This window comes from Mirounga angustirostris, unplaced genomic scaffold, assembly GCF_029215605.1.
Source record: "Mirounga angustirostris isolate CCGP_5_RB_7025 unplaced genomic scaffold, mMirAng1.0.hap1 SCAF_1, whole genome shotgun sequence".
In the NCBI taxonomy this organism is placed as follows: domain Eukaryota; kingdom Metazoa; phylum Chordata; class Mammalia; order Carnivora; family Phocidae; genus Mirounga; species Mirounga angustirostris.
Genome location: NW_026991709.1, coordinates 118347136 through 118363601, shown reverse-complemented (window position 1 = coordinate 118363601; position 16466 = coordinate 118347136). Strand labels below are relative to the sequence as shown.

The 16466-nt window shown below is 40.2% G+C and overlaps 1 protein-coding gene across 7 annotated transcripts in view; it reads right to left on the bottom strand.

The window, feature by feature from the left end:
- The window catches only part of GK5 (glycerol kinase 5), an 81108-nt gene that overhangs the window by 23848 nt on the left and 40794 nt on the right, over nucleotides 1-16466 (bottom strand). For all 7 annotated transcript variants that reach the window (XM_064586918.1, XM_064586894.1, XM_064586900.1 and 4 more), the window contains 2 exons: nucleotides 8292-8418; nucleotides 7055-7159 (listed from right to left, as the gene is read on the bottom strand). In XM_064586918.1, coding sequence (XP_064442988.1) covers nucleotides 7055-7159; nucleotides 8292-8418 — 232 coding nt within the window. The remainder of the gene's footprint in view (nucleotides 1-7054; nucleotides 7160-8291; nucleotides 8419-16466) is intronic.

The window sequence follows — 16466 nt, the reverse complement described above, 5'->3', positions numbered from 1 at the left end:
AAAAATAAAGATTTTACATTACAGTAAGAAATCTTTTATCAGTTTGGTATAAAAACAGTTCAAATAAAATAGAACAGTCTGGGCTGCTACCAGGGGGGCAAAAAAACCTTTTTTTAAAAAAAACTTTATTTATACACTTTGCTTTCTCCATGTTGAGATCTTTGATCTATTTCTTTTTGGAGTATCTACTTGGATAATTTCCTCAGAAAATATATACTGCATGGCCAGGAAATGTCCCTTTTCCACTTAATATGAATGATATCTTAGCCAGGCACCAGAATATTGGCTCACTGTTCTTTTTTCTCTATAATATGTACATGCTGTTCCACTTTCCAAATTTTACAACTATCTTCCATGACAGTCTGATTTTTTTCTTTATACATAAACTGTTCTTCCTATCTTGAAGCTTTTCTTTATTCTTGGGAATCAGATAATTCATACACATATGATTGTCTTTGTTTGTATCTTTTTTTTAACTTACTAAGCTATTTCAGTCTGAAAACTAAGGCCTTTCTTCTGTTCGAGGAAATTTATTTTCAATTTATTGCTTCAATTTTTACATTTTTGCAACTCCATTTCCATAATTACATTTTCATATGCCAGAAGAGACTACTATTCACATATTTTTTCCTCTGATCTTTCCTCTGTATCTCTTACCTCTCAGTTTTATCTTCTATTTCTCTCTTTTTTGCTTTAAAATTCTTCCTGATTTCTATTTGGATTTTTAGCACTATTTTATGTTGGTTTGTTTTGTTTTTACGTTTTATATATCATAGTTTTGTTCTTTAAAACTCTTGATGTTTTCCAAACATTTCTTTGTAATATTTTGTTTCATCCCTTTAAGTTCGACTTTTGTTGGTGTTATTTTAACCTTCTGTTTCTTCCATTACCTCTGCCTTTGTAGGAGCTATCTGTTGAGGTTGTTCACTCCCATTCAGGGTGTATATGTTCTTACATTGTGCTCTCTTTCAGGTCAGGCTTATGAAGTTGTCAGGCAATGAGAGGTAGGGGAGTGAACCTTGGCTCTCCAGTTTCTGGAGATATGAGAAAGATTAGGCCTCCCCCATCAGGCTGGAAGAGGAGCAGTTCAGACTAAACAGTACTGATGTCCACTGTTGGCAAGCTTTCCCAGGGACTGGCCAGGCCAGCTTTCTTCTCCACATGCTATGGGGATTTTCTCCTGGCTCAGCAGGCTGGATCCATAGAAAACATCCAGAGCATCTTTTTTTTTAAAGAGAAAGCAAGCAAGTGCAGTGGGGGGGTGGGGGGGGCACATGATGGGGGAAGGGTAGAGGGACAGGGAGAGATAGAATCTTAAGCAGGCTCCACATTCAGCAAGGAGCCCGATAAGGGGCTCGATCTTACTACCCTGAGATCATGACCTAAGCCGAAATCAATAGTTGACACTAAACCAACTGAGCCACCCAGGCGCCCCAAACATCCAGAGTGTCTTTAGTAGCCTCAAGTATTTTCATCAGTAACACTCAGGCCGTGTCCTCTACAGACCCTGGGTCTGCACTGTCTACTTGAGAATTCAAGGCTTTGTTCATGCTGGCCTCCACGTTAGCTTCAGCAATAACCCATACTTCTCTCCCCCAGCAGGAAGAGAGGGAGGCATGACCACGAACTAAGATTGTGCTCACCAGCAGAAACATGTATCTGTTCACCACCACCTAGAATTAGTTCATATATAAGAAAATGTTTATCTCATCCCTTTTTTTTTTTTTAGAATTTTTTATTTATTCATTTGAGACAGAGAGATACACAGAGAGAGAGAGAGAGTAGGAGCAGTGGGGAGAGGGGCAGAGGAAGAGGGAGAAGCAGCTCCCTGCTGAGCAGGGAGCCCGACGTGGGGCTCAATCCCAGGACCTGGAGATCATGACCGGAGCTGAAGGCAGACACTTAACGACTGAGCCACCCATCTCATCCCTTCTAATAGGGATACTTTATCTCTCTTGGGATCATACCCAGAGAGGAATCAGTTTCCTTATTTCTAGTAAACAACAGTCCTGGGTAATTTTAAATGTGTATGAGGCAGTCTTATGGGGGTCGCCTGGAGCAAGCAGATGTGACATGTAGCAATTAGAAGTGATACTGCTAGGGAAAAAATGTCCCCTGACCTGTGTTACTGGAGGACAGCAGAGATGGCAACTGCTTCAACTGCAGAGATGAAACAGGGTGTTCTTTTAGTCCCTTAAATAGGTCTTGCTTCTCCCTGCTCAGGGCCTCCCTCACCAGTTCTCCCTGCTTGGACTGCCCCCTGACTTAAACTGCCTCTCTCACCTACACAATCACTCTTTTTTTTTTTAACCTTTATTTATTTGAGAGAGAGCAAGCAGGGGGAGGGGCAGAGTGAGAGAGGGAGAGAGAGAGCATCTCCAGCAGACAGAGCCCAACATGGGGCTTGATACCATAACCCTGGGATCAGAACCCGAGTCGAAATCAAGAGTCCGACATTTAACTGACTGAGCCACCCAGGCGTCCCTATGCAACCACTCATATTATCCCTTCAGGGAACAGCTAACATCATTCTTGAAAGAAACCTCCTAATTCTCCAGACTAGAAAAAGCTCTCCCTTTAAAAAGGGATCATTGAAGTTCTTCTACTTCTAGAAGTAGAAGAACTACTTCTTCCTGGGACTTAACACTAATATATTTATTTCAGTTTCTCATTTAAAAGATGTCTTTCCTGGGATGCCTGGGTGGCTCACTTGGTTAAGCGTCTGCCTTCGGCTCAGGTCATGATCTCAGGGTCCTGGGATCGAGCCCCGTGTTGGGCTCTCTGCTCGGCAGGGGGCCTGCTTCTCCTTCTCCCCGCCCCCAGCTTGTGCTTTCTCTCACTATATCTGTCTCTCTCTCAAATAAATAAATAAAATCTTAAAAGGGGGGGGGAGGGGAGAACAAAAGAAAGAAAAAAAACCAAACCCATGTCTTTCCTGCTAGACTGTAACTGCCGTGAGGGCAGTGGGTGTCTGTATTATTCACTTGTGTCCCCTTAGCATGTCCAGTTCTAGGTATATTGTGAGCACTGTTACTTGTTAACTTAGTACAAGCTGGAAGACATAAAAATATTTATAAGATTAAGACAGCAAAATAGAACAAAGAGTGAAGGGGAGCAGAAACGGACCAAATTAAAAAGAAAAGAGATGATCATGTAGGAACCCAAATGTGCTAGTTAACACAGGAGGCTAAGGGGGAAAAAAAGGAAGAACTGGCCTGTATGAAAAAGATTTAGAAAATAAATCCAAAAATCAAGATGAAACTTGTTTAAAACAGCTTTTACACCTGAGCCTGAGGTGTTCAATCCACTAACCAAGTGGAAGGAAGCCATCATTCAGATTGGAGAAGCTCAGGATGCTGCACAAAGATATAAAGGTTCAGCTTACACATTCAAGAGAATGCCAGGACTACTTAGGCTCTTACACACTGTGTTTCTCCTGAACATAATTAATTTTTTTCAGTATACCCATTAAAGTGAATTCTCAGAAAAAGAAATATATTCAAATAAATGTCAACTTTTTGTGTGAATTTCAGACAGATACATACAAGAAGGTTTAGCTTTATCAATGACTAAAATTTTAAAGTAAATAATTCAACTCTGAATTCTCTCTCCCACCAGTTAGAACAACAGTCCCATTGTCTTGGGACCGGCCTTTAGGAGAGCTTGTGCCTCTACCAGAAATCACATCACCTTTTTAGGTAAGACCATTTAGCCCCATCTCCCAGAAAAGAGTTTTCATCATTTGAGAATCACAGCGAATGAGCCTCAATCCAGCAAAGCAAAGATTCCTACGGAGAACGTGCACATGATGTCACATGGGATTCAAGAATAATTTTTTGGGGGGTGCCTGAGTGGCTCAGTCGGTTAAGTGGCTGCCTTCAGCTCAGGTCATGATCCTAAGGTCCTGGGATGGAGCCCCACATTGGGTTCCCTGCTCAGCGGGGAGCCTGCTTCTCCCTCCCCCTCTGCCTGCCACTCTGCCTACTTGTGTGCTCTCTCTCTCTCTTTCTCTCTATGTTAAATAAATAAATAAAATCTTTTTTTTTTATTTAAAAAGAATAATTCTTTTTAACTGATGAATGTGAAATTTTTCTGCCTTTTCTTTGCATCTTCTGGGAAGGAGTAAAATTAAGAGCAGGTATAACTACAGGAGAAGAAATATAATTTTCTATTTCTGATAATCAAGATAGATGTCCAAAAAAAATTAAAAGAGGTACATTTAAAGAAGAGACTTTTAGGACATCTGGGTGGTTCAGTTGGTTGGGCGTGTGACTCTTGATTTTGGTTCAGGTCATGATCTCAGAGTTCTGAGATCAAGCACCCTGTCTGGCTTCAAGCTCAGTGGGGAGTCTGCTTGAGATTCTCTCTTTCCCCCTCTCCCTTTGCCCCTTTCCCACATGTGTGCATGCTGTCTCTCTCTCTCTTAAATAAATAAATAAATAGACTTTTAAGTGACAAAAAACTTTGAAATAAACTTTTTTTGTTAATAATTTAATGCTTAGGAGGCACCTGGGTGGCTCAGTCGTTAAGGGCCTGCCTTCCGCTTGGGTCATGATCCCAGGGTCCTGGGATTGAGTCCCACATAGGGCTCCCTCCTCCGCGGGAAGGCTGCTCTCCCTCTCCCACTCCCGCTGCTTGTGTTCCTGCTCTTGCTATCTCTGTCTCTGACAAATAAATAAATAAAATCTTTAAAAAAAAAATAATCTAATGCTTATAGTGCAGGTGCAGGCTCATGGAGAAAGAGAGAAAAAGGAAGAAAGGAGATGGATTGGCATTTTCCTCCTAGAGTGTTATGTTTTCTGCCAATAGAATTGGTGTTGTCTTTAAACAACTCAGCTTAGTTCAAATTAGCAAAGTAGAAAGGTACAGCCTGCTCCATAATTTAATCATCAGAGATACACACTGTTAATTCTTTGGTATATAACATTTCGTACCTTCTGCATGAAATATGACTACATAATATACAGGCTGTTCATTATTTACAACAGCCAAAAAGTGGGAACAACCCAAATGTCTATCATCTGATGAATGAATAAATTGTGGTGCATCCATATAATGGAATATTATTCAGCAATAAAAAGAAATGAAGCACTGACACATGCCACAACATGGGTGACCCTTGTAACGTTATGCTGAGTGAAAGAAGGCAGCTACGAGACACCATGGACTGTTTGATTCCATCCATATGTAATGTCCAGAATAGGCAAATCCATAAAGACAGAAAGTGGATCCATGGTAGCTTAGGGCTGGTGGGTAGAACAAGAATGCCAATGCCTATCGAGGTATCTTTTAGGGGGAATAAGAATGTTCTAAAATTAGATTGTGGTGGGGCACCTGGGTGGCTCAGTTGGTTAAGCGACTGCCTTCGGCTCAGGTCATGATCCTGGAGTCCCGGGATCGAGTCCCGCATCGGGCTCCCTGCTCGGCAGGGAGTCTGCTTCTCCCTCTGCCCCTCCCCCCTCTCATGTGCTCTCTCTCATTCTCTCTCTCTCAAATAAATAAATAAAATCTTTTAAAAATAAACAAATAAATAAAATAAAATAAAATAAAATTAGATTGTGGTGATGGTGGCATAGCCTGGACACAATACTAAAGAACACTGAATTTTACACTCTAAGTAGGTGAATTATATGGTATATGGATTATATCTCAATAAAGCTATAAAATAAAAGAAATATTTATATAGACCGTTCTGCAATGACTTCATCCCCTCCTTAATGTCTCATAGACAGTGTTCTATACCAATAAGATATACAACCACACCATTATATGTGATTGTACAATGTCCCATCGTACGGGTATACTGGCATTTACTTACTTAATGCTTTACTACTAAACGGGAACTTATTTCCAGTTGTTGTATTAAACACTTATGCATGTCCACATCTTTCTCTACATACATCCTTGTTTTCTTAAGAAACAAAGAAAAGGGTCTGCACTCTGTAAATTGAAACATGTTGCCAGCTTATTCTCCAGAAAGGCCATACTAGTTAATATTCATCACAAAGGAAAACAAGAATAGTTTTTTTCTTTACATTGCCATCAGTGTTGAACATCATCAAACTACTTAATCTCTGCCAATGACAGGTGACATCATTTTTTAGATGTGTATTTCTTTTTTTTTTTTAAAGACTTTATTTGAGAGAGAGAGAGTGAGAGGGCACAAGAGCTGGGACAGAGGCAGAGGGAGAAGCAGACTGCCCACTTAGCAGGGAGCCCGATGCAGGTTTGATCCCAGGACCCCGGGATCATGACCTCAGCTGAAGGCAGATGCTTAACTGACTGAGTCACCTGGTGCCCTTAGATGTGTATTTCTTTGACTGTTGAATTTGAATAGCATTTTTTTTTTTAAAGATTTTATTTATTTATTTGAGAGAGAGAGACACAGCGAGAGAGGGAACACAAGCAGAGGGAGTGGGAGAGGGAGAAGCAGGCTTCCTGCCAAGCAGGGAGCCCGATGTGGGACTCGATCCCAGGACCCTGGGATCACGACCTGAGCTGAAGGCAGTTGCTTAACCAACTGAGCCACCCAGGTGCCCCTGAATAGCATTTTTTTTAAGTTTATTTATTTTTTTTAGTAATCTCTACACCCAACATGGGGCTTGAACTAACGACCCTGAGATCAAAAGTCACATGCTCTTCCAACTAAGTAGCCAGGTGCCCCGAAGAGCACTTTTAATAGTCATTTGATTTATGATAGCTGTACTTCTGTCCTTTGTTTATTCTTTAGTCATCTTAATTTTTCTGACGTATGTTACAAATTGTTGTTACCAATTTGTCCTTTAACTTTGCTTATGACACTTCTCTCCTTACACATTCTAATAATTATATACTTAAGTTTATTGTTTTTTTTTTTTTCTTTATGGTATCTGGCCTTAATTCCTAGGCTTTTACCATCCCAGTGTCAAAAAAATAGTATCCTATATTTTCTTCTAGAATAGTTCTTTTTATGTCTCATTTGAATGATCTATTCATTCCCTACTCATCGGTAGTCCTATGGCACTCTTGAATTCTTTAAGGCTGGCCTGTGAAATCTGTTTGAAAGATAACTTACCTAATTCTTGAGCCCATTTGATGATAGTACCAGTGTCTCCTGCATTGCTTTCAGCTAAGCATACAACTTCTTGGCCAATCTTCCACCCAATTAGTGGATAAAAGCCTTAAAAACAAAGAAACGATATAAATCAAATGTAATCAATAGATAATTCATTGCAGAGACATCTACATTTGGTTAACAATTTGATTATCTTAAAAAATAGCAAAGTGGCTCTGAAGTCAGTGGTATCACAAGTTTCTAACCTCTTAGCCTCAGTTTCCTCAACTGTAAAATGGTCTGCCTCAGAGAGCTCTTGTGAGAATAAACTGAATTAATGCATAAAAAACTTAGTGCAGTGCCTGGCATTTAATATGAACAATAAACACTAGCTTTTAGTAGCCACAGGCATATCTATGTCTCTAGAAACACACAAACAGAGCCAACTACGCTATTTTATTTATCTGTGAAGGTTCCTAATTAGAAATAACCTAACGCATGATGAAATTTTCTAGGTTCCATTTTCCCAGTTAGGGGAAAAGGAAGAGCTTGAGGGGGGATGGAAGATAAGAAAAAGATTTTAAAATCTGCCTCTTAGTAACCATATTAGGAGACCATAGCCCAGATTAAGAGCTATATATCTCAATAAAGCTATAAAATAAAAGCAAGAAATATTTATATAGACCGTTCTGCAATGACTTCATCCCCTCCTTAATGTCTCATAGACAGTGTTCTATACCAATAAGATATACAACCACACCATTATATGTGACTGTACAATGTCCCATCATACGGGTATACTGGCATTCTAAATTTCTTGGTTTACACATCCTAGGATGTCTTCCATCAGGGAGACCAATTTCTTGGCAACTGTCATTAAATATGCATGGATCACTAGTTGAGAATTACCACCCCCCCTCAAACACACACACACACACACACACACACAAAGAAGAACTGCTAACACTTAAGAGAAAATTTAGAGGCCTAGAAAGATGTTTTAAACAATATAACAGGTATTACAGGTAAATATTTGGTAAACTGACCAAAATAACCTAAACCTGAGTTTTTCTATAATAATATGTCTCATTTTTTATGCTTTTAAAGAAAAAAGGGAAATGGAAATTAACTGTCTCTAAGAGTAATGGTGAAAAATATGTTAGAGAGTACCCTTAGTATAAAATGGGAAAACAGTGTCACAAAAGTTAAATATGAAGTGATATTTTATCAATAAAAAGGATAAATTCTAACTGTTTACCTCCAATAGTATGCTGAAGGCTATTTCCAGTATTAATATCCAAAAATGTCCCAGTTCCCATGGTTAGTTTCACGTCTCCTACGTGGAAGCAGCACTCTCCAAACATGGCTGATTGCTGATCAGCGACCTGCCAAAAATGTTCAAATATAAGACGGCTGGGCTTAGCAGTGGCCCATTTCACTGTCTGCCACTGTCTCCCATATTGTATTCTCATGGGTCAACATTTTGTTTTCTTTTTTCCTTTTCCTTAAAAAAAAAAAAGCCCTGGAAAAAACAAAGAGCAACAATAAGCTAGAAGTGTCTCAAGGACTAACATTGTGTGGTAATTAATGTGCCTCAGGAATTTTTAGTAGGCAACCTACTTTACGACTTTAAGTATCACAGGAAAAATCTAAGAAATAAAGGTCAGAATAAAAATTGTGCAGGAAAAAACAAGATTTTTCAACTTAAAAGTGATTTCATTCATTAGTCAAAATAATTGACCTCACATATTTCTCTTTTAATAAGAGTGATAGGTGTGTGCTTAATATAAGTAAATAGAGGTCAAAACTACACATTCCCTGGGTGCCTGGGTGGCTCAGTTGGTTAAGCGACTGCCTTCGGCTCAGGTCATGATCCTGGAGTCCCGGGATCGAGTCCCGCATCGGGCTCCCTGCTCGGCGGGGAGTCTGCTTCTCCCTCTGACCCTCCCCCCCTCTCATGTGCTCTCTGTCTCTCTCATTCTCTCTCTCTCTCAAATAAATAAATAAAATCTTAAAAAAAAAATTAAAAAAAAAAAACTACACATTCCCAACCATACATTTTTGTTAAAAGAAAAACTATGACATTTTGTTAAAATAATTAAATGTAAATTGTTAAGTAACAATGTTCAACAGGGTAAATTTTAATGATCTAATTGGCTTTATTAATTGATGCATGAATCGGGCAGCATCCATCCTAGCAGAGATGAGCTCCAAAGAGCTAAAGAAAAAGCAAGTCTTTACAAGAAGAAAAAGAGCAGAGAAAAAAGGACACTATTAGCAAAGAATCCATTGTTTTAGGCAAGGTCGCCCTCCTAAGGGGGACAGAAGGGTCTAGCATTAAATTTCCTGATGCTGACCCAGAAATTCCCACGTTGACTGGCTAAGGGTTACATTTCTGGGGAGTTGAAACTACAGGTAGGTTAGCTATTAAGTCTTGGTTTACTGGCTTGGAGCCATCATTTTAGGTCTGTGGTTTTCTTTTTAACAATTTCCTCCCTTTTGATCAGACTCTCAGTTTAACTGAGAGATGCGATCAAAATTTAAAGCATTCTCTACCATCATTCTCTACCACCGCTCCAGAGTTCTCACAGCTGTTACTGATTCTCTGTGCGGTATTCACAGGTCATGATGGTTTTTTGCTTAATTTCTGTGATATTCACAGGTTCCAACTTCAGATTCACAATTTTTAAGTCCGTTGTCCTCTTCATTCCTTTTCTGACGTTCCCGTCTTAGGGAGATCATTTGCTTGATGCTTGGCAGTGAACACGCATTTAAAGCTTTTGAGAGAATACAATGTACCAGGGATATTATGATGATAACTATAAGCAGGATAATTCCCAGTATTTGGAGTGTATTCAGAGCCATGGTTCCCAAGACCCAAAACAATTAAAATCAAATAAATCAAAGAAAGACCCCACTGAAGAAGTTACTCTTTTAAGCCAAGCAGCTTACTCAGTGTTCTTATGTAATTAAGTTTCAAAATCCCCAGAAGGGTTAGTCCAGATACAGCAGGTGGTGTTGACCACAGCAGAGGTACCCCCTTGCTCACCTACAAGATAATCGAGGGCTGTCCTACTATCACGAACAGCTTTGGCTAAAGAGTCTAAGGATGGTTGTTGGGCCTCTGTTGCTTTAGCAGCAGATTCTGCAGTAATTTCAAGAATTGAGAAGTTCCCGATCATAGGCTCATTTACATTTATCCCTAACCAGGGAAGTAGGGACCTTCCAGGAGGAGTGAATTCCTGAATCATGAAAACCTCCTGGCAGGTCCTTTCTAACTCAACAATGTAACTTCAGGGGAGTCACCCAAAGAGATGTCTTATTTTGCTTATGAAAAGTTAAGATTTTCTCCTAGCCTGAACTAAAAGGTTGTTCTAAATTCCAAAGACTACCCCACTTAAGCAGTGGCCAGGGGACAAACAGATGACGGCATTAACTTTCCAGGCTAATGCCAGAATAAAAAAGAAGAAGGAGAAAGGGTTTTGAGTTTAGTTAAAATTTAAAGTCTTGATCCATCATCTGAGGCAGAAGCATTCCACCCCAACTGAGCTACTTCTCTTCCTCATCAATTTGATTTGGAGGTCTCCAGTGTCTGTAGAGGACCTGGTTGGAGGCGGAGCCTTCACAAGCTGTGAAATGTGTAGCCAAGGCTCCATCCCTTCTAGTTTTGCATTGGTATCCATGATCAGGAGCACTTGGTAAGATTCCTCTTCCAAGGGGGCTCGAGGGCCATCTTCCTCTGATAATGTTTCCAGAATCCCTAGTTCTCCAGGCTCAGTATACAAGCTCCTGATAGAATTCCAAGAAGTTTTGCAAGGTTTTCATTAGGCTCATATGATTTGCCCAGTGAAGTGAGTGCCTTGATCACTGGAGATTGTGGAAGGTATGCCCCAAATGGGAAACATGTTTTCTAATAGTTTCCTTGCTACTGGGAGGGCATCACAGCCTTGCAGCAGGGAAAGGCTTCAACCCATCCACAAAACATGCAAGTAAAACAAGAACATATTGGTAATCCGTAGTAAGTAGCAGTTGAATGAAGTCCCGCTGCAGGTTTTCAAACAGTCAAGAGGGGTAGGTCTGAGGCTCTGGGAACAAAATCAGTTTTTCCAGGATGACCTGACAAGTCAGAAATTGCTGGCAGATTATTTTTACAATATTATAGAAGTCTCCCCACCGATGTCTATTCATAATTTTGGGTCATCTTGAAAGCCCTATGGTGAGTGAAAGAATGTAAAAACTGAAAAATAGGGTTTGCCAGCTGGGAAGAACTAAGCAGCCATCTTAGTTTTCCCATAGCCCCAGCTATTCATTTAATTGACAGCCAGTATTTACCCACCTTAATTTCTCTGATTCAGCAGCAGACTGTTGCCATGTTATAGGACATCAGGATGGCAAAAGTCTGGCAATGAGGGGCCTCTTTTTTTTCCAGAAGCAGAATGGACTTTATGCACATGTGCCAAAATCTTACAACATAAAGAAGGCTTAGTATTACTTTTTATTTGACAATGCTTCTGATGTAATTTAACATATCACATAAGCGTAAATAGTTTAGCAAATTCTTTGGTATGTTCTAGGTCAAAAAGACTTACGCCAATGAGAAAAGTCCAAACACACAATCTTCGTCATCTTAGAACAGAGAAAACCAAATTCTAATTTTGCACCAGCTTAGTTTTGATATGAAAACTTATTCGTTCCAATCTTCAGTCAGTCCTGACCACATACACAATTCCTTGCCAGAGATTCCTTTTTCACAAACTTTCTACAACTGTTTTTTCCTCAAAAGAATGTATCTCCATTCCTCATACTTTTTTTTAAAATCAAAAACATATTTTACTTCCCTTCCATATGCAGATATTTCCTTCATTATTTCTAGTAGTGTTAAGCAAATGGGAACTGTCTGTTATACCAGCATTCTTTAGATTGGCAAATTTATAAATACATTTTATAATTTTTAGAAGCATATGTCTTTAATTTTCCAATGTAGCACTAACATATCCAAAATGTATTTTAGTTTTTCTGTATTAAGAAGCTGCAAGTAGATACTTCATTTTTTTTTCTTTTCCAAGATTTTTTATTTGTAAGTAAACTCCACACCCAATGTAGGGCTCGAACTTACAACCCTGAGATCAAAAGTTGCATGTTACACTAAGCCAGCTAGGCACCACAAGATACCTATGTTTAGCAATTGATGTTTTAGTATTTCATCTTATTTACAAATGATATAGATATTTAATGAATTCAACTTAATTCATTACTTAACCTAACTAAGAAAAACTTTACGGTTTTAGGTTACCAAAAAAGATTTGGGAGACTATTTAAAAGATTACCTAAATTTTTTATTTTATTTATATCTATTTACTTGTTCTTAATAATTACGCTTATATTACCCATAAAACCTTCATGAGACATCAAAGTCGGTCATTCTTCCAAGCTATTTTTTTTTAATTTATTTATTTGAGAGAGAGATAGTAGGGGAGGGGCAGAAGGAGAGCAAGAGAGAGAATCTTGAGCAGACTCTACGCTGAGTGGAGAGCCTGATGTGGGGCTCAATCTCACGACACCAAGATCATGACATGAGCCAAGATCAAGAGTCGGATGCCCAACCGACTGAGCCACCCAGGTGCCCCCTGCAAGCTATTTTTTTTTAATTTGTAACAGAGATATTACCTTATTTGACTTTAAGTGAACTAAGGCAGAATAAAAGTTTTAATTTTAATGCTGATAACTCTAAAGACATGTCTACTTTAATATTCTTTAAAGATTTATTTATTTTAGAGAGACAGAGAGAGAGAAAGCGTGCGCACAAGTGGGAGGAGCAGGGGGAGAGGGAGCGAGAGTTTCAAGCAGACTCCACACGAGCATGGAGCCCAATGTGGGGCTCGATCCCACAACTCTGAGATCATGACCTGAGCTGAAACCAAGAGTTGGTCGCTTAACTCACTGTGCCACCCTAAGATATGTCTACTTTAATTAAACCAACAAACTTAAAGTAGCTTTCATATCAAATATTTATCCAGATTGTGTGAACTTGACAAAACATTTGGGTTGGTTTCTTTCTGAGAGTTTTAGAATGTCTAATCCTTACCAATGTTTGCCTTCAAACCAAGTAAATAAAACTCTTTTACAAATTAATTTTAGCAATGCCATCCAGAGGTAGGAAAACATCTCACATTTACTATATACAGGAGAGAGACAGATGCACATGAAGACCCTATAGTTACTAATATTTGTGGAGAAGATTTTTAAGATTTGTATTTGTCCCTAGGATTAATCTTAAGGAGGTAGTGCTATAGTTTGAGAAAAGAGCTCTTTTGGAGGTTTGTATTTTAAAAAGGCTTCTGGGGCACCTGGGTGGCTCAGTCGTTAAGCGTCTGCCTTCGGCTCAGGTCATGATCCCAGGGTCCTGGGATTGAGCCCTGCATCTGGCTCCCTGCTCCGCGGGAAGCTTGCTTCTCCCTCTCCCACTCCCCCTGCTTGTGTTCCCTCTCTCGCTCTGTCTCTCTCTGTCAAATAAATAAATAAAATCTTTTTAAAAAAAAAAAAAGGCTTCTTTCCAGGGGCACATGGGTGACTCAGTTGGTTAAGCGACTGCCTTTGGCTCAGGTCATGATCCTGGAGTCCCAGGATTGAGTCCTGCATCGGGTTCCCTGCTCAGTGGGGAGTCTGCTTCTCCCTCTGACCCTATCCCCTCTTGTGCACTCTCTCACTCAAATAAATAAATAAAATCTAAAAAAAAAAAAAAAAGGCTTCTTTCCCTTTTTTTCTCTCATTCTCTGGTAATTGTGGGCTGTGCTTACATTTCTAAGACATAAGATGTATAACTTTAAGGGACAGGAAAAGAATGCAAGTTCCTCTAAGAAGGACTGGTTTCCTAGAGCCAAAAATTTACAATCCATTTGAGATAAACAGGGGAAGTTTTGGGATTGGTGAAGAAATAGGTAAACTTTGAACTGCCTCTAGAGCCAAAGTTTTAGTTTTATAAAGATTGCAAGATAAGGACAATTGCTTTCAATTCCTCCAAGAACTGGGTTGTAACTTAAATGACATAATAGGTTGATCTACCTATTCAACTCTATTATTCTCAGTTTGCTTCTTTTTCCCCTGGGGACATGGTTCTAATTTTAAGTATTTCTGGTGGTACTGAATAACACCCCATGGATGTAAGAGGGGTCCCCAAAAAGGGTGCAAAGGATACTACCTTCCCAAGATCTAGAGTCACTCCAAATGATAGCCAAAGAACCAAAACCTGCATGTCCCATGTGGGCAGAAAGCCAAGCCCAGTTATGCAACACTAGACAAATGAGAAGGCAATAGGTATCTCTGGGAGAGAAAGGATCAATAAGCCAATGGGTCTGGATTTGGAAAGGAAGGGACAATGTGAAATTTTATTTTCCTCTCTAGACTGGGCACTACAGACAAGAGTTTTGTTTTTTTTTTTAAAGACTTTATTTATTTATTTGACAGAGAGAGACACAAGTGAGAGAGGGAACACAAGCAGGGGGAGTGGGAGAGGGAGAAGCAGGCTTCCCACGGAGCAGGGAGCCCGATGCAGGGCTCGACTCCAGGACCCTGGGATCATGACCTGAACCAAAGGCAGACACTTAATGACTGAGCCACCCAGGCGCTCCCAGACAAGAGACTTGAAAGGAACTGATTCTGGTAAGAATTTTCACCCTTTGCTGGCTTCTGCCAGTTTTTCCCAGATCCTCTCTGCAGTGTCTGGTATCTACCAGAGTTTCCCCTTGGCTGTTTAAGGAAAGAACACAGCAGTTTTACCAGAAAAATCTCTCTGTTTCAACAACTCTGGGAGGGGCCCATGTAGGGGTCCTCCTATGAAGGTAAATACAGGGGTGTATGTAAGGCCGTTAATGTGGTGAAGTGTTTTTTTTGTTGTTTTTAAAGATTTTATTTATTTATTTGAGAGAGAGACTGAGAGAGAGAGAGCATGAGAGGGGGGAGGGTTGGGAGGGTCAGAGGGAGAAGCAGACTCCCTGCCGAGCAGGGAGCCCGACACGGGACTCGATCCAGGGACTCGATGCAGGGACTCCAGGATCATGACCTGAGCCGAAGGCAGTCACTTAACCAACTGAGCCACCCAGGGGCCCCAATGTGGTGAAGTTTTGTTTACGGTTGTGGAGTCTTCTCAGAGTGGAAAACCAAGTGAGACAGAGGATTAGTAGAACAAGTACTCCAAGGGGGAGAGAGGGGAGCTGGGAGCAGCGGGAGTTATGTCAGTCTTAGAGTCTTTTGTTTTGGGTACCTCTTCTCTCTTTAATTTTTCACTAGCCTTTCGCAATGAGTCTTTTAATGAAACAATGTGGGAATTTTAAAACCTTTTGGAGGCTTCTGCTTGCCAATTAAAACAAGTATCTTATTCTGTTTAATTTGGGAATCCTTGCTTTCAAGTGTACTTCTTAAATGATTTTATCTAATTGGAACGGTCCCCATAACAACCACTGTATTTCTAGGTTGTAATTCCCCTGAAGGCTGAAGCAGTTTGGTAGGATTCTAGGCACAAATGGAGTTAACCCACATTTCTGTTCAGCCGTATTTAGCTGCAAATGGGGTGCAACTCATATTTCTGTCTGGCCTTATTTAGGGACCCTCAACCTGACAGTTACTGAGCCAAGTTCCTCAGGACGCAAAACAAGCTAAGTAAGATTTTGCCACTTTTGCGAGATATCTACAACTTCTAAGACTATAGTTCTTAGACATAAAATAAGCAGGTGTGCTGGAAGGTGGCATGCTTGACTGTTTAGAATTTAAGGATTTCATTAGCTAAGACTTTGGAGTTCTCAGAGCCAAGGTAATGCCAGAGATGGGACACTGGGTTGGGGATCTTATATGTTTTACAGCACAGAGGTTTTCTTGAGGTTGGTGGGTGAACTTCGATCAACCTAACCCATTCTGTGATCAACTTACTCTATTTTCTTTTCTTTTCTTTTCTTTTTTAAAGATTTTATTTATTTATTTGACAGAGAGAGACACAGTGAGAGAGGGAACACAAGCAGGGGGGAGTGGGAGAGGGAGAAGCAGGCTTCCCGCGGAGCAGGGAGCCCGATGTGGGGCTCGATCCCAGGACCCTGGGATCATGACCTGAACTGAAGGCAGACATTGTCCAACTGAGCCACCCAGGCGCCCCAACTTACTCTATTTTCTTGAGGTGGCAAGAGCTCTAATAGCCTTCAAATGCTCACCCTGTGCCTACCAATTTTTCCAGTTTTTTGGTCTCTGAGATCCCTCTTACCAATGGCCTTTATCTAGACAAAACAAGACAAATATGTGCACCTTAATGTATAAGCAACAACCAAGAGATGTTACTGTGTCTCCGCCAAGAGAAGGCCCTGTGCTCACCACAAACAATTCTTGTGGAACCTTGCTGGGGTTTTCCAGCAATTCCAGGGGAACTGTGGTCTGAAAGGCTAGGGATTTG